At 36.9% G+C, this 22,618-nt stretch overlaps 1 protein-coding gene across 3 annotated transcripts in view; it reads left to right on the top strand.

Annotated features, from left to right (window-relative positions):
* Positions 1 to 22,618, top strand: part of ARFGEF1 (ADP ribosylation factor guanine nucleotide exchange factor 1) — a 133,024-nt gene that overhangs the window by 68,277 nt on the left and 42,129 nt on the right. For all 3 annotated transcript variants that reach the window (XM_025265289.3, XM_006069520.4, XM_044928704.2), the window contains exons 8-17: positions 3,195 to 3,370; positions 4,285 to 4,418; positions 7,583 to 7,817; positions 13,600 to 13,699; positions 13,805 to 13,944; positions 15,352 to 15,460; positions 16,126 to 16,327; positions 21,134 to 21,245; positions 21,591 to 21,796; positions 22,065 to 22,149. In XM_025265289.3, the coding sequence (XP_025121074.3) occupies positions 3,195 to 3,370; positions 4,285 to 4,418; positions 7,583 to 7,817; positions 13,600 to 13,699; positions 13,805 to 13,944; positions 15,352 to 15,460; positions 16,126 to 16,327; positions 21,134 to 21,245; positions 21,591 to 21,796; positions 22,065 to 22,149 (1,499 nt within the window). The remainder of the gene's footprint in view (positions 1 to 3,194; positions 3,371 to 4,284; positions 4,419 to 7,582; positions 7,818 to 13,599; positions 13,700 to 13,804; positions 13,945 to 15,351; positions 15,461 to 16,125; positions 16,328 to 21,133; positions 21,246 to 21,590; positions 21,797 to 22,064; positions 22,150 to 22,618) is intronic.

A 22,618-nucleotide genomic window follows, 5' to 3' on the forward strand; every position in this document is an offset into this window, starting at 1 on the left:
ACTGGACCACCAAGGAATTCCCAGAAACTCTTCTTAACCTTTAGGAATTCTTTCAAGATTTTGGTCTCTCGATTGTATCTTCCTTAGTTTTCCAGTGCTACTAAAGACAATTTTTCCTATTTATATTTTTTCCTAGGAATTTCAGTGAGATTTATGAAAGGAGAAGATATATTAGTGGGCTCAGCTCACCACCTTGTAAACAGAAGTCTGCACTAATTGTTTAGGGAACAATTAGAGGGAGAATTAGAGGAAAAACATATAGAATAATAATATCTGTTAAGTGCTTTCCTTGTATCCTTAATGATTTTATGTGTTTTACTTGTGTTTATTCATGTAATCCTCCCCAGACTTGGAGATGTTTAGATACTATTATGATTCCCTTTTTTACACATGAGAAAATTGAAGCACTGGGAGATTGGTAACCTGTAAGAAGTGGTAAAGTGAAGACTCCAGTCCAAGCATGTCTGGCTTCAAAGCCTGACAATAAAAGAATGTTTTCAGTTCTTTCAAGAAATTTCATAAGAAGGAAGGTATTATCAGTGATTATTAATTCCTTTAGAAATTTGATTAAAAAAGAAAAATAGACAGTAGCTGGTATGTGGCAAGAGTTGAAGGAAAATCATGTTTTTACAGTATAAAGACTTGAGTGTGTTGGTTGAGTATTGGGGAAGATCCAGTTATGTGCACAAATTGAAACCGTAATATTACAAGAAAACATTCAGGGGAGAAACATACTACTAAATTAGGTAAGAAGAGATGAATTTTTGAGGCTGAATGAATGGTGTGCCAGGTACAAATATGAAGGAATATTTTTTTCCCTGAAATGAGAGGGAAGGAAAAGATGATTGTTGATGTTAAGGAACTTTCTGATGGGGCGAGGAAGAGTGAATTAAGTTAAATTATCTACTTAGCTAGGTAGAAAGTCTAAGTTGTTTATTAAGGGAAAGGCAGAAAAAAAAGTTTGGAGTAAGTGCTTTGGGAAACAATTACCAGTTTCTGATAATCATTATTAAATTTTTTGTGCCTTCTTCCAGGGAGTTCTTTATAAATTCCTCATCTGGTTTTCCATATATATATATATGTGTGTGTGTGTGTGTGTGTGTGTGTGTGTGTGTGTGTATATATATATATAAAATTCTTTACATATATATATAGAAAGCCATAATAGTATTTAGTGTGGCAGACATTAGCGTATTACCAGGTACACTCCTTTCATTACCCAAATCAGTTAAAAAAAACAGTTGGGCACATGTTATCAATTATCAACAAAATTAATAATAGCTACCACTAATTGAGAACCAGTTGTGTTCTTTTTGTATTGTGCATGTGTGTGTTTGTTGGTGATTCCTCACAGACATTGTTATAGACATTGTTATCTTCGTTATTTAAAAAACTGAGGCAAAAGAAGATGAAATGACAAGTAACTTATCCAGTTAAATGGTAGTGACATGGGTGAAACAAGGGTCTTTCATGTTCCGAAATCTGTGCTCCTTCTAGTCATTGTATTTCCCTTATGCTAGCCTATAACTTCTTTTACTTGGTAGCATGAAAGTAGTGGTTCTTTGCCAGACAGCTACTGAGTTATGACCACAGACATGTATGTGTTCCTTTTTTTATTCCTATTCTTTCCCATTATAATTTATTACAAGATATTGAATATAGTCGCTGGGCTATACAGTAGGATCTTGTTGTTTATTCATTCTATATATTGATATAACATTAATAGTTTACATCTTCTAAACCCAACTCCCAGGGCATCCCTCCCCTGTATCCCCTACTTCTGTAACCATAAGTCTGTTCTCTATGTCTGTGGGTCTTTTCCTGTTTGTGTCGTATTTTAGATCCCACATATAAGTGATGTCATGTAGTATTTTTCTTTCTCTTTCTAAAGACTTCATTTAAGTATGATAATCTCTAGGTCCTATGTTATATCAAAGGGCATTATTTCATTCTTTTTTTTAAGCTGAGTATTATTGCCGTGTGTGTGTGTGTGTGTGTGTGTGTGTGTAAGGTTGGCCAAAACATTTGGGTTTTCCCATAGGATGTTACCAGAAAACCTCAATGAACATTTTGGCCAGTCCTACACACACACACACACACACACACACGCGCGCGCGCGAATCAGAAAACCTGAAAGAACATTTGGGCCTTCGCATACACACACACCCATCTTTATTCATTCATCTACTGATGAACTAGAAAACATGAAAGAATATTTTGGCCAATCCTACACACCCACACACCCATCCCCAAACACACACACACACACACACACACACACACACACACCTTTATTTCTTCATCTACTGATGAACATTTAGATTGTTTGTTTTCTTGGCCACCACTGCAGGGCTTGTGGAATTTTAGTTGCCTGACCAGACATTGAACCGGGGATCCTTGGCAGTAAAAGTGTCAAGTTCTAACCGCTGGACCCAGGGAATTGCTTACATTGTTTCCATGCCTTGGCTAATGTAAATAATGCTGCTATGAAGTGTTCCTTTTTTAAAGTAACATACATTACACCTAGAGTAGTTCTAAAACTTGGTATTATTTCATTATCTATGTTTGTTCTACTAGAAGTCATTTATTTCTGTTTATCTTACAAGTGTGATTACTCAGAGTGACGTACTGCAGTATATTCAGGGCCATTATTTCCATAATTATTCCAAAGAATCTATGTTATTAAAGGTATTAATGGGTGTTCTAAAAAAGGGGGAGTCTTGTGATAAAATGAATTTTGGAAACACTGCATATTGTATATCCCCTTTGGAGAACTCAATGTGTATTAGAGAATTAAAATCTATAATAAAGATACATATTTTCCATCATTTCAGTAATTTACTTGAAAATGGAATTTTGTTTGGAAGAATTTTCTTTTCATTGTCTTAAGGCATTAGCATTCATTAGAACTCAGTTTAGTAAATGCTAATATATCAGTAGACTACAACTAAGCCTCTGTTTTGGCACATTCTGGTTGGCCTTTCATTGGCTGAGTGTGTTTCATTGCTAGAGCTACTTACAGATCATGTTTGGATGTATTCCAAATGAATACTTACTTGTTTATGCTAACCTTTAAATGGTGCCAATACATCTTGCTTCTCATTGCTTTTCTGCTGTTTCATTTTAAATAGTCTATGCTTTTTCAGCACACTTCAATTAGAAATGTTTGCATGTTTTTATTCTTGCCATTTCAGATATGGGAGAAAGGACTACCATAAATGTAAGTGCAGATGGCAACAATGGAACCATAGAGGATGGTAGCGACAGTGAAAATATTCAAGCAAACGGAATTCCAGGAACACCAATTTCTGTTGCTTATACACCGTCCTTACCTGATGACAGATTGTCTGTCTCTTCCAATGATACTCAGGTAGAAATAAAGGAAAAAGTCCTCTTCATCTTAAACACTGATAGGCTACCAGCACCTTGTGGTGAATATATCCAGTTGATAGTGCTGGCTGATTTCAGTTTGAGGAAATAAAAACTTTTTTTTAATTGATATAAATCTGAGCAGTTTATTCCTTTAAAATATTGATAGCTAAATTTCCAACTTGGAATGTGTCTTATAGGTGTTCACATCTCCCTCCCATTGAAATTACATTAAAAAAAAAAATTCTTACCACATATTCATAGGATAATTCTAGTATACTAGGAGAAGAAAGAACTTTTAGCTAGAGAACATTGTCTTTGTTTAGGGCTGCAATGAAATGTGTACTGTAGTAGTGATAGGCCTTCCTCATCCTTCCTCCCCTATATTTGGTATATTTTTTCCTTACCTTTTTAGATAAGGGAATCCTGCTCTGAATCATTGCCCCATACATAGGGGTAAGTCTTCTTGGCCTTGCTGGCCTTCATCAGTTAACAACTTTTAAACATTGCCTGAATGGTCTCGACTGTCTTACATCTTATCTGCACAGAGTAGACAAAATATAAAATAGGACAAAAAGATAAAATACCCAAGGACTGGTAGTAGAAAGCATAGCTTAGGCCATGGATGAGGTATCTTATCAAGGCACGATGTGCTATTAATAGTTTATGTTAGTAGTAGTATAAACCAAGTAAACGTTAAGAGTTTGGTAGCTGGGGGAATGTTTTAAAAGAGATATTTATTGTTGGGGATGGGAGTGGCATGTCACCGTAAAGAAAAGCCATGTGGCCCATTCCTCATCTGATTTTCCTTCCAATAGAACTCCACACCCTACTGATTGAGTAAAGTATATTGAAGACTGATATTATTTTATACTGGCAAATGCCTTTATTTACATGGTGTGTTCACTCATTTAGGAATCTGGAAATTCTTCAGGACCTTCACCTGGTGCTAAGTTTTCCCACATTTTACAAAAGGATGCCTTTCTAGTATTCAGGTCATTGTGTAAACTGTCAATGAAACCACTATCGGATGGACCACCGGATCCAAAGTAAGTCCTCAGCTGTTCTGCCTGACTGATGCAGGTTTTGAAGCTTGAATCTTCTTGTGTCTTTGGGGTTTCTTTTTTCCTCTTTGTCTTTTAGGACCTTCAAAATTATTTTTTAGGGTTATTTTACTTTAAAAAAAAAAAAAGGAATTAAAAAACAGTGAGTGTCAAAATTTAGCTAGAGTAGATGTCTTGCACTATTTCTGAAAGCACACGAACAGCATTATAGAATTGTGTCTGGTTCATTGTAGGTGCTCAGCAGGGACTGAATGACTGAGTGAATTATTTTTTCAGTATAGTACGTAACACTGGAAGTAATGTAGCCCTTTACATGTATCCTTATGCTAGGCATCTGAAAGCTACCAGTTGAAAGGTAATAAAACCTAACAGAAATAAATCTTAAAAGTCAGAATGTAAGATAATAACATACACATTAAGGTCTGAAAAAATGCCATAAGATAACTTCCTCCTGTGGGGAGCAGGAAATACTTTAAGATAGGAATCACTTGTCTGATTCTCTTCGTCTATATTAGTTTAAACAGTAGAGAAGTGCCATTTTTCTAAGTCATAAATTGGCAAATGTCTTTCCATTTAGATGATTCCAATGCAACTGATTCCTGCTGAAGATTGAGTTTGGGAATTTCTAGAGAGCTCTGCTCCTCTGATGTTGCAACATGATGTGTCATATACATCAGTTTTAGGAGAACTTTCTGGAATAAGAGCTTGGAGAAGGCCTGAGTGATTTTTAGAAAGGAATATTGAAATGGGAAATTCATTTTAAAAACTCTGTTTCAGTTTCTAGATGTCAACTGGGAAGAAGACTGGAGACAGTTATAATAAAAACTTTATAAGTATTGGGAAACCACATTTGTTACACTTTCTACAGTTTTGTTTTCTTTTGTCACAGATTACTGATTCAGTGAGAAACATCTTTTAGGCCCAGAAACCTGAAACTCTCAAATCTTTTTAGGCCCAAATCCTGAGAGGCAGAAGTACAGTTTATTGATTGTTACATACTTTGAAAATACAGATACTACATAAAAAGAATTAAGGTTGTTCAGATTACAATATAAAAGTTGATTATAACCATATATTTAAAATTTTTAGTATGAGGGGAGGCGGAAACTGACAGGTTTGACAGCTCATTCTGGATTGATGAAACCTTCTATAAAGAGAAGATAAGAATTTGGTCTTAGTGTTGAAGGCCATTTTTGCCATTATTTAAAAATAGTATTGACCTTAAAAGCCTTATACATTTGTTTTTCCTAAATCAAACCTTTAATATTACAAAGGATAATTATGAGGATTGATATACATTATCCTCCTACATGGTGGGTTTAAATCAAATACTAGGAAATTTTGTTGGACCATAAAAAAAACCTTCTTGACCACCAGAGTCATTAAATACTGGAACTGAATTTTGAGAGAGATCAGATTTTCCACCCCTAAAACTGTTCTTTTTCCAGAATATATGATTTTGTATCTTGAATGGTATTTTTCCAAAATTAATGATCTCTTATATATAGTTACATAATTTTCTTTTTTGTGTTTGCTTCTCTTTATATTTTGTGGCCTTTCTAAGATGATGATCCAGGAATTGTTCTTTAAGCTGGAATCATATTAATAATTTGAAACTACCCCATGAAAAACTGCAAACCTGTAATTTCAAGCTTCTTTTGCCTGTCAAAAGTATACTTGTGTTATAAGACAGTGATTTGCTCATTTCTTCATTGATATATATCTTATACTTAGTAGATACTTAATGTTTAGATAAGAACATGAATAAATCCATTGATTATTTTGATCCATGCTAACAAGGCATTCTGTTAGATGCTGGGAATACAACTGGTGAAACATTAAAACTGTGTTAGAGAATGGTAAGCTACAGGATTTAGTTACCGTTGGAATTGAGCAAAAAGGGTGTTAAATGTGAGCTAGACTAGGAAGTAGCAGTAGTGGATAAGCCTGGGAAAGCTCAGCATCAAGGAGGAATACCTGGTCCACTCTGTATTTTCCTATAGCTATTCAGTCTTAGCTCTCACTGTTTCTAACTTGATTTATCTACTTTTTGGCAGGGTGGTTGGTTTTGGTTTTGGTAATACTATATCTGCTGTACATACAGATTCTTAGATTCAGAGGCATAGGCCATCTTGGAAACATGACTGTGTATTAATGAGCTGTGATATTATTGTTTCCAGTTTCATTTCAAAGATGGCAGTATTTTTTGTGATTCCTATTTGCATAAAATTAAATATTCCCTGTTAGTTTTAGGTCCTTGAGTCACTTGACACTTTAACCATAAAATTTTTAAGGTAGAAATCAAGAGCAGTTAAGCTTACTATATGGTAGAAATGTGACTGAGTACAATTTGGAATAAATAAACATAAGAACCATCTGCTAAGCATTTAAATGTGTCCTGTATTTGCAAAGTTGCCAAGGATATATCACTCAATTTCCTTGGTCTATTGGACTTAAAAAACCTGTTTCAATGGGAGAAAAATTGTATTTGTGAAATCCTGATAATTAAAATTTTAGATATTGATCAGAAAAATAAAATTTTAAATTAAAGCTTAAATGTATTTTTCAGCTTTTCATTATAAAAATATTTATTAATAGAGTGAATGGGTAAGCTCCTAAGAGGTACAAGTATTCTAAAAGCCTCAATTTTTCTTTTTTAAGTTTAAATGGTTACTGAAAAAGTAAGCTTTAAATAAATGCTTTGTTAATGCCCTAATAGTGTTTATTACTGTTTAGGATTTTTGAGTAACATAACTTGGAAAAAAAGTACTTTGGAACCTATTTATACTAAATTTGGCCCTTCATCTGAGAAGTTCACAATGATTTCTAAAGAGTGAAATATATTTGTGAAAGAAAGGAACAAGGCATAAATCTTTTCTTGTTCAAAGGAACAGTAAGCTGATGTTAGATATGTGTGAATGATAAAAGTTCTTGAAGTTATGTGGTAGAAGAGAACACCAGCGGAACTACCTATTACTAGCGGCTAAACTTATTTGTGTACTTTTCTTTTTTTATGCTGTAGAGTTTTCTCTTTCTTTCCATGTAAAGGTTTATGAAATTATGTGGTATAGGAAATATCTTCGGAACAACCCATTGTCACCATGATGCCAAACTTGTCCACATACTGTGCCTTCTTTTTTGTATTTTAGGTCTCATGAGTTACGATCCAAGATTCTTTCACTGCAGTTACTTCTATCCATTCTGCAGAATGCAGGACCTATTTTCAGGACAAATGAGATGTTTATTAATGCTATAAAGCAGTATCTGTGTGTTGCGCTCTCAAAAAATGGAGTTTCATCTGTCCCAGAGGTTTTTGAGCTGTCTCTTTCCATATTTCTTACTTTGTTATCAAACTTCAAGACACATCTGAAGATGCAGATTGAGGTATGTTCTGCATTTAGGTATTGTTGGATATTTCATTTGTTTCATGTTAAATCATATTTTAACACACTGGAAAGTTTAGAACATGAAATAATACTTGTGTATTGTTGTGTTAACATTTGCCTACAAAGTGCTAAGCACTCAGTAAGCACTAAGAATGCCAAATCAAATTAAGACGTAGCTCCTGCCTTCACAGAATTTATAGTAGTTCCATGAATGATTTTAATTGTCTTGAATTAATTTGGTCCTCACAATAACTTTCCTATTGTATGTATGGTACGTAATAGTGAATTTGGTTATCTTGAAAGGAAGCTCTAAATAAATACTTTGTCTATGTGGTTTTAAGCTATTTAAGTTTTTAGTACTTTAAAGAGGTGATCACGAAGAATTATATTTTAGGGGTTATATTTAGGAGATTTGAAATTTTAACTTTTGTATTTTTTCCCCAATGTACTTATTATATTCCTCAAGTTTTCTCTCAACATCTTTGGAACTAGAATAACAGTTACATCATTCTAAAATATTTCCAGAGACTTAGCAAAATGAAACTAGGGAATGTTTCTAACCATGACATGTATTATGCAAGTGTACCAATTCATGATCTTTTTTTCACACCTTCAAATAATTCAGTATATAAAAACAGTACTTTATGTTTTACCTATTTAATGGGTTTCTTTTCACAATTTGTCCTTTGTGGAAATATTGTTTTGGTTGGACATGATATAATTTAGAAACACTTCTGCTAGTCAACTTTAACCTTCATGTTTTGTTTGATATGGTATGCAGGTCACATTTTAATTTTTAATCCTGACTCAAAACTAATGATTCATTAGCTCACAGGAAGGATAAATTATTATTTTGCCAGAGTTTTGATATCTCCTTTATTGTAAATGTTCTGTAGTATCAAAATTCATGTAGAACATTATTATGGGAATGAGACAGAATAAGGCTTTGGTATTTAAAGTAAAAATTCTTTAATTTGGGTCCTATTTTTGGACAGGAAAAAGTTTCAGGTGCATTTTTGTTGTAAAGTTTTTGAAGTTTGCCATATATATGTTAAAATAATACAAGGCAAAACTAGAAAGTTACTATTTTTAGATAGTTTTTTCTCATTATCTTCAGGAACTACAGATAAGAGACTTTAAAAACTTATGGAACTTTTGCTTCTGTAGCAAACCAAAAGTATTTCATTTGATGATGAGGCATTTAAATTGACATTAGAAAATTTTGGAAGACTTTTGTGCATTCAGTTATTACTACTCTGAGACGAGTACTTTAAGTACTATTTAAATGACTCTGTGAAGTATAAATTCTTATGGAACCAGATACCATAAAGCTCATATAAGTTGTGATTACTGTTTCTGTAAAATAAATTTGATATAAAAATTTTGTGTAGACATGAATTTAAAGGGAAATACTTACAGAAATTTCCTGTCTGTTCATAGATGGTAGATTCTCATTAAAACTATTGTAGTAATAGTCTGTTGTTGTTTTTTTTAAGCGATCAGGTTTATTTCACTCTCGATTGTCCCCTGTGGGGAGAATATGAAGATAAAACAAGATAAATATAGATATGCTTTTGAGAGTACCGAACATACTCAAATACAGGATGAACTGTGTTCCATTTGGAGAAAAGCCAACATAAGAAAACCTAAATTTGCAAAACAGAATTGAGATGGTTGTTACATGAAGATTTATTTTATGAGAATATTCACTTCAGAATTTTTATAATATGATTTTTCCTTGGGTAGTAACTTACATATCTATTTTAGAAAATACAGTTTATACACACTTTTTCAAGACAATATCTATTATGTGAAGACAAAGTACTTCTGTTATTTTGCATGTATTTCATGATAGGTGCTCTGTAAATCTTTAGAATTTTTTTTTAGAGCCCCTGTTGATCGGCATGGTGTCTTAAATTACTCTGATAGTCTTTTGCTTATTAGTGCAATTCAATAACCCATAGATAGTAGCTAAAGACTTTTTCCCCCTGTTTTCTCCAAATTTGTGTTTTTTATTTATCCCATAAATGAGATATATTCACACTGATTCACAGCATCATTAAGCTTCTCATCTTTCCATGGTGTACTTACTCCAGACGAAATATCCAACAGTTCCATTTATTAAACAATTAGGTCCAAACAACTAAACAGTTATTTTTATGAACAATGAAGTCTGCATTAAATTGAAGAAAGTAGGGAAAACCACTAGCCCATTGAGGTATGACCTAAATCAAATCCCTTAGGATTATACAGTGGAAGTGACAAATAGATTCAAGTGATTAGATCTGATAGACTGCCTGAAGAACTATGGACTGAGGTTCGTGACATTGTACAGGAGGCAGTGATCAAAACCATCCCCAAGAAAAAGAAATGCAAAAAGGGAAGATGATTGTCTGAGGAGGCCTTATAAATAGCTGTGAAAAGAAGAGAAGAGAAAGGCAAAGGAGAAAAGGAAAGATAAACCCATTTGAATGCAGAGTTCCAAAGAATAGCAAGGAGAGATAAGAAAGCCTTCCTTAGTGGTCAGTGTAAAGAAATAGAGGAAAACAACAGAATGGGAAAGACTAGAGATCTCTTCAAGAAAATTAGAGCAAGGGAATATTTCATGCAAAGATGGGCTCTATAAAGGACAGAAATGGTATGGACCTAACAGAAGCAGAAGATATTAAGAAGAGCTGGCAAGAATACACAGGAGAACTATACAAAAAAGATCTTCACAACCAAGATAATCACGATGGTGTGATCACCAACCTAGAGCCAGACATCCTGGAATGCGAAGTCAAATGGGCCTTAGGAAGCATCACTACAAACAAAGCTAGTGGAGGTGATGGAATTCCAGTTGAGCTATTTCAAATCCTGAAAGATGATGCTGTGAAAGTGCTGCACTCAATATGCCAGCAAATTTGGAAAACTCAGCTGTGGCCACAGGACTGGAAAAGGTCAGTTTTCATTCCAGTCCCAAAGAAAGGCAATGCCAAAGAATGCTCAAACTACTGCACAGTAGCACTCATCTCCCACGCTAGTAAAGGAGTGCTCAAAATTCTCCAAGCCAGGCTTCAGCAATACGTGAACTGTGAACTTGCAGATGTTCAAGCTGGATTTAGAAAAGGCAGAGGAACCAGAGATCAAATTGCCAGCATCTGTTGGATCATCAAAAAAGCAAAAGAGTTCAAGAAAAACATCTGCTTTATTGACTATGCCAAAGCCTTTGACTGTGTGGATCACAATCAACTGTGGAAAATTCTGAAAGAGATGGGAATACCACACTACCTGACCTTCCTCCTGAGAAATCTGTATGCAGGTCAGGAAGCAACAGTTAGAACTGGAATGGAACACAGACTGGTTCCAAATAGGAAAAAGGAGTGTGTCAAGGCTATATATTGTCACCCTGTTTATTTAACGTATATGCAGAGTACATCATGAGAAACGCTGGGCTGGATGAAGCACAAGCTGGAATCAAGATTGCCATGAGAACTATCAGTAACCTCAGATATGCAGATGACACCATCCTTATGGCAGAAAGGAAAGAAGAACTAAAGAGCCTCTTGATGAAAGGGAAGTACTTTCGTTTGAAAGAGGAGAGTGAAAAAGTTGGCTTAAAACTCAGCATTCAGAAAACTAAGATCATGGCATCTGGTCCCACCACTTCATGGCAAATAGATGGGGAAACAGTGGAAACAGTGTCAGACTTTATTTTGGGGGGCTCCAAAATCACTGCAGATGATGACTGCAGCCATAAAATTAAAGGACGCTTGTTCCTTGGAAGAAAAGCTGTGACCAACCTAGACAGCATATTAAAAAGCAGAGAACACGTGTACACCTGTGGCAGATTCATGTTGATGTATGGCAAAACCAATACAATATTGTAAAGTAAAAAAATAAAAATACTTCTGTTTAAAAATAAAAAGTAGAGACATTACTTTGCCAATAGAGGTCTTTCTAGTCAAAGCTATGGTTTTTCCAGTAGTCATGTATGGATGTGAGAGTTGGACCATAAAGAAAGCTGAGCACCAAAGAATTGATGCTTTTGAACTGTGGCATTGGAGAAGACTCTTGAGAGTCCTTTGTACAGCAAGAAGATCCAACCAGTCCATCCTAAAGGAGATCAGTCCTGGGTATTCATTGGAAGGACTGATGTTGAAGCTGAAACTCTGATACTTTGGCCACCTGATTCGAAGAGCTGACTCATTTGAAAAGACCTTGATGCTGGGAGGGATTGTGGGCAGGAGGAGAAGGGGATGACAGAGGATGAGATGGTTGGGTGGCATCACCGACTCAATGGACATGAGTTTGAGTAGGCTCTGGGAGTTGGTGATGGACAGGGAGGCCTGGCATGCTGCATTCCATGGGGTCACAAAGAGTCAGAAACGACTGAGCCGCTGAAGAACTGAAGTCTGCATTTGGGGGCAGGGTTGGAAGCACACATAAATTGAAAGAAAAAAAGTTTTATGTCATTGTTAAATAGAAGTTACTGACTACTGGAATGTATGAGCCTGTTGGATACTACACAACTTCTCAGACCTTGAAATCAAACTGGACACTGCCACCCTCATTTCTTCCTTTAATTTTCATGGACTACCTCCTACTTTTCATAGCAACCACTAAACCCCAGGTTTTTGAAAATGATGATGTCATTGAAAGGAATGTAGTGTGATCTAATTGATGATGAATCTGTGAACAGTCTTTTGAGGTATCCACAGATACTCAGAGGGACTGTTGTATTTCCCTCTGAATTTTCCCTCGGAAATTGTCATGGCATCCCTCTTGAGTTTGCTGCAGCATTCTGGGGTGCCTTGGTGCAGTATTTGGGAACTGTGGCTGCAAATATGCATTGAATGCCTACTGTATTTGCCATGCAGTGTGGACACAATGCTTAGCAAGAATGACCTTGTGTCTACCCTCTAAGAGCTTACAGTCTTACAGGAAATACTGACATTGGGCAAGTCATAGAAATATATTAAATTTTGTGAAAGAAAAGCTCATTACAAGGGTACATAACCCATTTGGGGAGGCGAAGATGTTAGTAGTCCTAAATTATAAATATGAATTTTTGGATTCATAATAGCATGTGCCATAAAAGTTATTATATTGTTCTAGGTTTTCTTTATCACTCATCCCCTCTTAAGTTACAGTTACTTTTCCAAAATAAATATGAGTCTGATAATTCTTAGCTCTTAAATTGAAATTAATTAGGTTAACTAAACCCTTTGTACTGGACATTATTTGATGTAAAGAATAGTTAGAAATAGTTTTATTGTTTTCAGACATAGATTTCTACTTGTGTGAATAATTATAAAAATATAACAATATATGAGAATTAGATCCTTTTTAATTGTGTAGATTATAACATTAGTTACTTTAAAATCTAGGAACCCTCAGGCTTGCCCAGTACTATAATGTCTGAAAAAATGTAACTGATGAATAGAATATAGTTTATGGTCTACGGGGGATTAAAAAATGAAATAGGAGTTTTATTAGTTTTGTAAATATATTTAAGAAATAATCTCCCAGAACTCCAGATTTTTGCAGATTTCATTTGTAGTGACTATGTGATAACAAAATACGGTGATGTGAAGTACAGTTCTTTTATTGCAAAGGCCAGTGGAAGTGACCAACTCATGTTATTGAAGTCCTGACATTTCAGAAACAGAACTCTAAAGGAGTTGAACCTCAGGACCCTGGGTCCTGATCTTTGCTTTACAACTAAGGGACATTTACAAAGCGATCACATATATGAATTATAAACAATATTTTAAGTAGAGGTTTTTCCCTAATCACAGGTGTTCTTTAAAGAAATTTTCCTATATATTTTGGAGACCTCTACCAGCTCATTTGACCACAAATGGATGGTTATTCAGACATTAACAAGGATTTGTGCAGGTATTTGAAATTACCCTTCTTTATTATCTCTTTCTTACTGTGAGATGTTTAAAAGGCCATATTCTAGATGCCTTTTGTTAAAATTAACATATTGCTCTGTTACAGATGCTCAGAGTGTAGTGGATATATATGTAAACTATGATTGTGACTTAAATGCAGCAAACATATTTGAACGACTAGTAAATGATCTGTCAAAAATTGCCCAAGGACGAGGCAGTCAAGAACTTGGTATGAGTAATGTTCAGGTAAGAACTTGAAAAACATTTTTGCCGGGAGCCGGCGAGAGACATTCCACTCGTGACAAAGGTCATGAGGAAGGAGGCTCGGCAGACGCAAAGGCGGGATCGAGCCTCGGGAGTGCCCCCGGATATTCTCGAGCATCTACCCCCAAAAAACCAGAGTCTGCCTACTTTATTGCTTTGTGCTCTCACCTCTGACTTTACTGGGGGCTGTCCCCCACCACCATCTCGCTCTCTCTGTCAAAGAGTTAACTTACAGCTCCAATTAATAAAGTTCCTGGGCAATTAGGAGTGTTTAAATCCAAACCCCTCAGATGGCTCTCTAACTCGCCTGACAAGTTTACCCGGACACCTACGGCTATGCATATGATTGTTTACAGTCTCCCAGCCTCGAGAGGCACGGGAAGCTTAAGATATTCAAATAGCTTAGAGCCTCTCAGAGAGTTAGAAACTGTCAGAATAAAACTAGTAAAAGATTTCATTGATGAGCCAATGCTTGCTGCCAAGTTTCTACATCCCCTGTATTGTATCCTTGAATGTGTATTAATTAATATAGTTGGTATGTAGAAAAAATAAGTAGTGGCCTTGGTGTTAGTAACTTTAGACCCTTAAGGTAATAAATTCTTTCCTTTGTAAACCCATTACACATCCGCCCTATAGGAATGCAATTTTATCTTCGGAAGATGGCGCCAAACCTTAAAATAATTACTCTTAGAGAAAATAAGTCTTTGTTGATAAGTCCTTGTCAAGAGTCATAAAATGTTAATAGGCCTCTGGCCAGAAGATGATGTAAATCACCTAAACCATTTGTATACGATAAATTTGCAGGAAAGAAACCCTGGTTTTTGATAAGCATCAAAGACTGCTGACTTTGCATCCCCTATTATCCTCTATGTGTAACTTAGGGTATAAAAACCCCTGTTGAAAATAAAGCTACGGGCCTTGCTCACCAACGCTTGGTCTTCCCATGTCATTCTTCCCTTTAACTTCCAGCTGAGTGTCCATCTGGAGCGCAGATATCCTCTGCGACCATTTATTTGCCTGGGCTTCTAAGACCCACTCGAGAAGGTGTCTAAGGTGGGGCACCTTCCACTATTCGAGAGGGCGCCTGCGGCCTCCGTGGTCAGAGCTAACCTGGTGTCACGGGTTATATTGATTTTCCGCGTAAACCAAGCCACTCAGCTTCTTTTCTCCACTGAATTTTCCTACTGAGCTATCCTCATTTTATTACTCTTCATATCTCTAATTAACATTTGAATAGGTCGCCTAGCCGTCTCTCCTTCGAATACCCTGGATCAGCCGGGGGGCTGGACCTCGGCACATTTTCAAATTGGAACTTTGCCAAGGAAGAGCTGTTTGTTTTCCTTAAAAGATTTGTTGTTGTTTTAATTGCTTTTATGAATTCTCTTGTAGGAACTGAGCCTAAGGAAAAAAGGTTTAGAATGCTTAGTGTCAATTTTGAAGTGCATGGTTGAATGGAGCAAGGATCAGTATGTGAATCCCAACTCACAGACGACTCTTGGTAAGCTGATATTTGAACCTAATTTTTTGTCATTTAAGTAAGTGATACTGTGGAGGATGGTTGCAGATGCCACTAAACCAGTTTCATGACATCTTTCCCAATTTAGCTGATGAAGCAGAGTTCTCTGTGAGTTAAATAACAAACTTATGAATTTCTCAACTTAGTTATCCAAACTTTTTTCTTTCTAAATCTTCCAGAAGTATTTTGCATATCACATTAAAGTGAATCATGTTTATGCAGCTTTGTTAGAGGATAATTATAGAAGAAACATATAAAAACCAGAAATATTTTAAGAAGATTGACTTGTTCATTTATGTTTGACATTTACCCTTACTCAGAGAAAAACTCATAGCTGCAGGGTCATCTTGGTGTTATCTTAGTCAAGAGTGCTTTGAGGGAAAACTATTCCAAAACTGTTCCTTGAGCTGAGAGCAGAAACCCAGTGAATACTCAGCACTGTAGTTGTGAAAAGAACTGATGGTACAAATTGTACACGTACTAATTGCAGTGTGTTGTAGTATCAGTGTATATGATCTGTTAACGGCACTTAATATGTTATTTGTATTAAATAATAGATATTAAGCAACATGAAATTATCTTGCCTTATTTGAGAAATCTTTTTCCTTTGACAGAATAATTTATTGAGGCAGTTTTTCAACTTACAGGTCAGGAAAAACCCTCAGAGCAAGAGACGAGTGAAATAAAACACCCAGAGACAATAAACAGATACGGAAGTTTAAATTCCCTGGAGTCAACGTCATCATCAGGAATAGGCAGCTACAGCACACAGATGTCTGGCACTGATAATCCGGAGCAGTTCGAAGTCCTCAAGCAGCAGAAAGAAATAATAGAACAAGGGATAGACTTGTGAGTATACGATTCTAAGGAGAAATGTTACTGAATGTTCCTCTGCCTGTTCTGTGCCGCCTTGTCCTGGGTTTCTCTACATCTTTGGATTATATTTAGTCCCTTCTTATTCCCACCCTTCAGTGAATAAAATGAAGCACAGTTCTCCCAGACCCAAGACTTCCGGTGACCCCTTAGTCCGTGCCCCTTGTTCGTTGGAGTCTAGCCCAGACAGACCCTTGTGATGTACGTTAATTTTGTACCGTGTTTTACGTGCTGTTGAACATCATCCAAGCAGTTTTGCTTTGTTCATTTAGCTCAGTTAAAGAATCCCCCATTGTATTCCCTAAGCAGGCGAGAACTCAAAAAACTTCAAGTATAGAACGTCTCCTGCTAGTGTTGCTCCTTTATAGGTTTCATATTTTCCTCATTTCAGTTACAGACGTGCTACTCTTATTAGTGATTGATTGTTACTGCTTGCATTTTATAGGTTGATAAGGTGATCACCTCATTTTCAGACTTGAATACTGTACCAGACTCTGCTCTTGTGAAGTCAGTTTTCCTGCTAAGCTGTGTGCTATCAGCTCCTGGGCTGCTTTGGGTCTAAATAGGCCCATACTGTTTTCCTTCCTCTTATCGCCGGTCTCTTCTTTCAAAGAGATTGTCTAAGGAAAACTGAACTTGCTGACCTTTCTCCATGAATCTAAACTGTTAAAAAAAATTCCCTTATATGTTTACTTGGCTTGCTACCTCCTCTGTAAAGCATTTCTTCCTGAATCTTAAGCAGCAGCTTTTGCTAAATGTTCAGGGGTCCCTTTTTACTGTTAATGTTAAAAGAAAAAAAGTTGATAAAATGTACACATACTCATTGTCATAAAACTATAAAATCTCAAAAGTAGCCTCAGAAACAGCCATCAATACTTCATTTATTTTAACTGTTCTGCTGCTGCTGCTAAGTCGCTTCAGTCGTGTCCGACGCTATACGACCCCATAGACGGCAGCCCACCAGGCTCCCCCGTCCCTGGGATTCTCCAGGCAAGAACACTGGAGTAGGGTGCCATTGCCTTCTCCATCTAACTGTTCAGTCAGTATTTATTGAAGTCCCATCTGTTGCAGACATTATGCAAAGTGCTGGGAAACCTGAGGAGTGAAACAGTCCTTGTTTCTGAGATCACAGGGTCTAGTATGTGCAAACAGACGCTCATATTGAAATTTTGTAAGTCACTCAGCAAACACGTTTGGAACTTGGGACTGTTTACCAAGAACCATGAAGGTTCAGTTCAGTGGCTCAGTCATATCCGACTCTTTGCAACCCCATGGACTGCAGCATGCCAGGCCTCCCTGTCCATCACCAACTCCCAGAGCCTACTCAGACTCATGTCCATTGAATCGGTGATGCCATCCAACCATCTCATCCTCTGTCGTCCCCTTTTCCTCCTGCCCTCAATCTTTCCCAGCATCAGGGTCTTTTCAAATGAGTCAGCTCTTTGCATCAGGTGGCCAAAATATTGGAGTTTCAGCTTCAACATCAGTCCTTCCAATGAACACCCAGGACTGATCTCCTTTAGGATGGACTGGTTGGATCTCCTTGCAGGCCAAGGGACTCTCAAGAGTCTTCTCCAACACCACAGTTCAAAAGCATCAATTCTTTGGTGCTCAGCTTTCTTTATGGTCCAACTCTCACATCCATACATGACCACTGGAAAAACCATAGCCTTGACTAGACAGACCTTTGTTGTCAAAGTAATGTCTCTGCTTTTTATTATGCTGTCTAGGTTGGTCATAACTTTCCTTCCAAGGAGTAAGCGTCTTTTAATTTTATGGCTGCAGTTACCATCTGCAGTGATTTTGGAGCCCCCAAAAAAAGTCAGCCACTGTTTCCCCATCTATTTCCCATGAAGTGATGGGACCAGATGCCATGATCTTCGTTTTCTGAATGTTGAGCTTTAAGCCAACTTTTTAACTCTCATCTTTGACTTTCATCAAGAGGCTTTTGAGTTCCTCTTCACTTTCTGCCATAAGGGTGGTGTCATCTGCATATCTGAGGTTATCCTTATACTTGATATTACAGTCCAAGTATGGGCAAAATATATTTTCTACTAGTACTGAGTGATGTCCATAGTGGAGTGTTACACAGAGTTATGCCAAGGTAGGAAAATTCAGTTTGAAGTATTAATACTCAGGAGTGAGGGAGCACTCGCTGGGCCCCTGAGTGGACATGTCCCCTGCCTCCAGTTCTCCTCCCAGCCACTGCGCATGCATCCTGCTTCACACTTCAGTGAGCACAGTGTGCTCGAAAGGTGCTCTTCCTCAGCTCTTCCTTTCATGACACCACTCTGTCTGGTCCCTCCTACCTTCTGACCATGCCATCTCAGTCTTGGTATGGGCTCTTCATCCAGACCATGTGTCTTAACATTTCCACTGTCTGTACCTCATGACTTCAACTACTGTGTGCTAACATCTCACAACCCTCAAGTGTTATTTTTCATATAGAAACTCTACTGAACTCCAGACTCTTCTCTAATTGCCCATTGGACATCTCCCCTGGACACTGCATAACTTCTCACACTCAGCATGTCCATAACCATATTTATGAGTCTCCATAATCAACTCCCCAATACAACCCAAAGCAAACGACAAACAGAAAACCCTATTGTTTCCCATTCAGGGTAGTAACCCCAGCATGCTACTAAGTAATGAGCTAGAATCGCAGGAATTACCTTAGATTTCCTCAGTTGATCTGATTTGTCACTAAATCCAGTTGATTCCACTTCCAGAATATTTCTGCAGTTTATTGTCTTTATCTCCCACAGTTGTTTTCTCAAGTCACGCCATCACCATTTCGTGCCTTGAGTAGTAAACTCTTTTATTTGGCTTGCCTTTCTTTGGTCTCATTTATTCTCTCATCTTTTCTTACACTTAGCTGGAGTCATCTTTCTTTGAATGAAATCTGCTTCTGTTTCTCTCCTCTCTCCCTGTTACAGAGGATAAAGCCACAGCTTTTTCTCATAGCACAGAATACCCTCATGATTTAATTCTGCTGGTTTTTTAGGTACTTCTTCATCTCACCTGATTTTTCCAACAATGCAGAGCTATTTAATATCATGCTGTGTTATGCTGTTGAGTATTTGTATGACCTCTTCCTCTCTGGGATGATTTTTCTTACTGTTCATAAGAGTTGTCAGCATTCTTCAAAGCTCAGCTCCATAGTCACCTTCCCAGGAGCTCGATCATGGTCATTTCTCTTAACCAGTCAACTCCTCTGCTGCGCTGTCTTCTCAATAATACAGTATTTGTTGCATTTTCACTGTTAAATGTTTTCTTAATTTATAAAAATTTAAAAATAATTTTTACTATTAAAATTTAAAATTTTTTCCTCAGTTAGAGTGAGAGCTTCTCAAGAGAAGAAGTTGTGTTTATCTGTGGGAAGAATGCTTGATTTTGATTTGTGTATGTGGCAGCAGTTTAATTAGGAGTTGATAGGGAAGTGTTGGGAGGACAGAGCAGGGGAGGACATTTCAGACAGAATGGCACTGGCAGAGGGACAGGAGGACATTTGAGGACCATGGTTAAGCGCGGCAGGAGGTGACATGAGAGCACTGAGTTGGATCCAGATTACAGGGGCCTCTTTTCTCCATGTAAAGGAGGTTTTGTCTTGTTCTCAGCGTTGGTATTCTATTGAAGGATTTTAAGCCAGAGGTCCAGCAGCGACAGGTTTCTGTTTTCGACATATGACTTTGCCAGCAGCTTGAAGAAATTATTGGAATGTGAGCAAACACGAGATAGGGAGACCAGTTAGGAGCGCTTGCAGTACCCAGGTGATGGGGCCACAAACTAATTATTGGACCAATGAAGGGAGAAAGGAAATGATTTAGAAACAGAGAGGTGACACTTGACTCAGATATTAAACCATGAAGGAGAATTCTACAGTGAATGGAGCACAAGGACATGTGGAGAAAATAAGATGCTGCAAATGCTTTTTGTTTAGGGAATGAGAAGGGGATGCGTGGAGGTGGATGAGAGGAACAAGCTGTATAGAGGAAGGTTTTGTATGTCTGTCTAATCAGTGTGAAGTTTATTTTGAAAACACTGGGTACATAAATTTTTTTTATAAAGGAAATAACGCCATCAGGTTATAGTTAAAACAGTCACCAAAATTCCAGTTGTGTGTTTTAAAAGCAGGAAACTTAGAATTAATCATAGAATAAAAGAATGAGCCAAGATTACTTGAGCACTTGTGCTGCTGAGTTGCTTCAGTCATGTCTGACTCTGTGCGATCCCATAGACGGCAGCCCACCAGGCTCTGCCGTCCCTGGGATTCTCCAGGCAAGAACACTGGAGTGGGTTACCGTTTCCTTCCCCAGTGCATGAAAGTGAAAAGTGAAAGTGAAGTCGCTCAGTCGTGTCCGACTCTTAGCGACCCCATGGACTGCAGCCCACCAGGCTCCTCCATCCATGGGATTTTCCAGGCAGGAGTACTGGAGTGGGGTGCCATTGCCTTCTCCTTGAGTACTTAGGGAGACTCTATATTAAAAGTATGAGAAATTTAGTATTCATATCCTTTTACTCAGAGTTCATCTACTGAAGGGCCTTATCTCACATATGAAATGATCTGTATCAATGATAAAGATTGCCCTCCATTTGAGATTCTTATCTAAGAAGAAAAAATAAAGAAAACTTTGCATAATGTATTATTTTTTGTGCATTTGTTCATTGATTATTTTAAGTAAAGTGCTGGAAACCTAATTTACTGTAGTTTTAGATCTTTTCAGGGAATATGAATGGCTTTCTGTTTCTAATGTTCCTTTTAACTTTAACATCATCCAGATTTACTAAGAAACCAAAGAGAGGAATCCAGTACCTCCAAGAACAAGGGATGCTTGGCACCACCCCTGAAGACATTGCCCAGTTCTTACACCAAGAGGAAAGATTAGACTCAGTAAGAACACCATGTTACTTCATCCTAGCCTTTTCTATAGGATTTCTTTTTAAGTTAATAATAATATGCGTTGCTGCCCCTTTCAAATGCCCTAAGTATGTAAAAATAAACTAGCTAGCTGTTCTTAATTTTGCTTTTTAATTTTCTATACTCAAAAAAATCTTGATTTTTATTTTTTGATGCATTTTGGTACATTTAACTTCACATTCAAACTATTTAATTAACCCTGTGGTTAATGGACTAGTTAACTGTGGATCTTATGGACTTCTCTGCCTTTTAAAAAATTGGGTGTGTGGGAAATGTAATGTTCCACTAGGATATCAATTTCTGTCTTTTATTCTTCAGACTCAAGTGGGTGAATTCCTGGGAGATAATGATAAATTTAACAAAGAAGTCATGTACGCTTATGTGGACCAACATGACTTTTCAGGAAAAGATTTTGTTTCAGCCCTTCGTATGTTTCTGGAAGGATTCCGTCTTCCAGGGGAAGCTCAGAAAATTGATCGATTAATGGAAAAATTTGCTGCGAGATATCTAGAATGCAACCAAGGGTAAGCAGGATTCAGATTCAGATGTTTATTGATTGCTGGCTGTATCCAGACCTTCTTCTGGGAGCCTCGGGTGATCCATAAACCCCCTGCCCCAGGGAACTTAGATTGTCTGCGACCTGGAAGTGATGAGACAATTCCATAAAATATTATGAGGTAGAACATAAATCTTGAGAGAGAAAATGAAAAGTGATGTGGGGTTAGAGGTAAGTTATTTAAATGATGTATGTAAACAGTATAAGTTTATAACATGACACATGTATTTTTCCAGGCAAACCCTTTTTGCCAGTGCGGACACTGCTTATGTTTTGGCTTATTCAATTATCATGCTGACCACAGATCTTCACAGTCCACAGGTATGGTATTAACCATAATTTTAAAATATCAGACATCCAAGAAGTGTTTAAATTTCATTTGCTTCATAAAATTGTAATTTCTTCTTAAATATTAAGGAACTGTCACTTGATTTCTGATAGCCACTAATAAACATTATTTTTAAGGTTTTAGGTTTAGTTTCCAAAAACTTGGGGAAAATTATCTTTATAAATAAACCTATTTGCTAGAATTTCTTAATGCTTCTTAGGGATGAGCTCCTAATGATACCTGTTGCTCTTAAGAGAAGAAGTAAACTATATACTTATTATTAAGCTGAGATGAACTGGACAAATTGTAAAGTTTGAGATTAAACTTTATAGGGATTTTTTGGAAATGTATTTTGAGATGTTTAAGGCAGGATTGATACAGAAAGTATTGACCACATGTAAGATTTTAATCATTTAAAATTTGTCTTTGGCTTGCTACTGGCAGTATTGTAGAAGCAACTCA

This window comes from Bubalus bubalis, chromosome 15, assembly GCF_019923935.1.
Source record: "Bubalus bubalis isolate 160015118507 breed Murrah chromosome 15, NDDB_SH_1, whole genome shotgun sequence".
Lineage (NCBI taxonomy): Eukaryota > Metazoa > Chordata > Mammalia > Artiodactyla > Bovidae > Bubalus > Bubalus bubalis.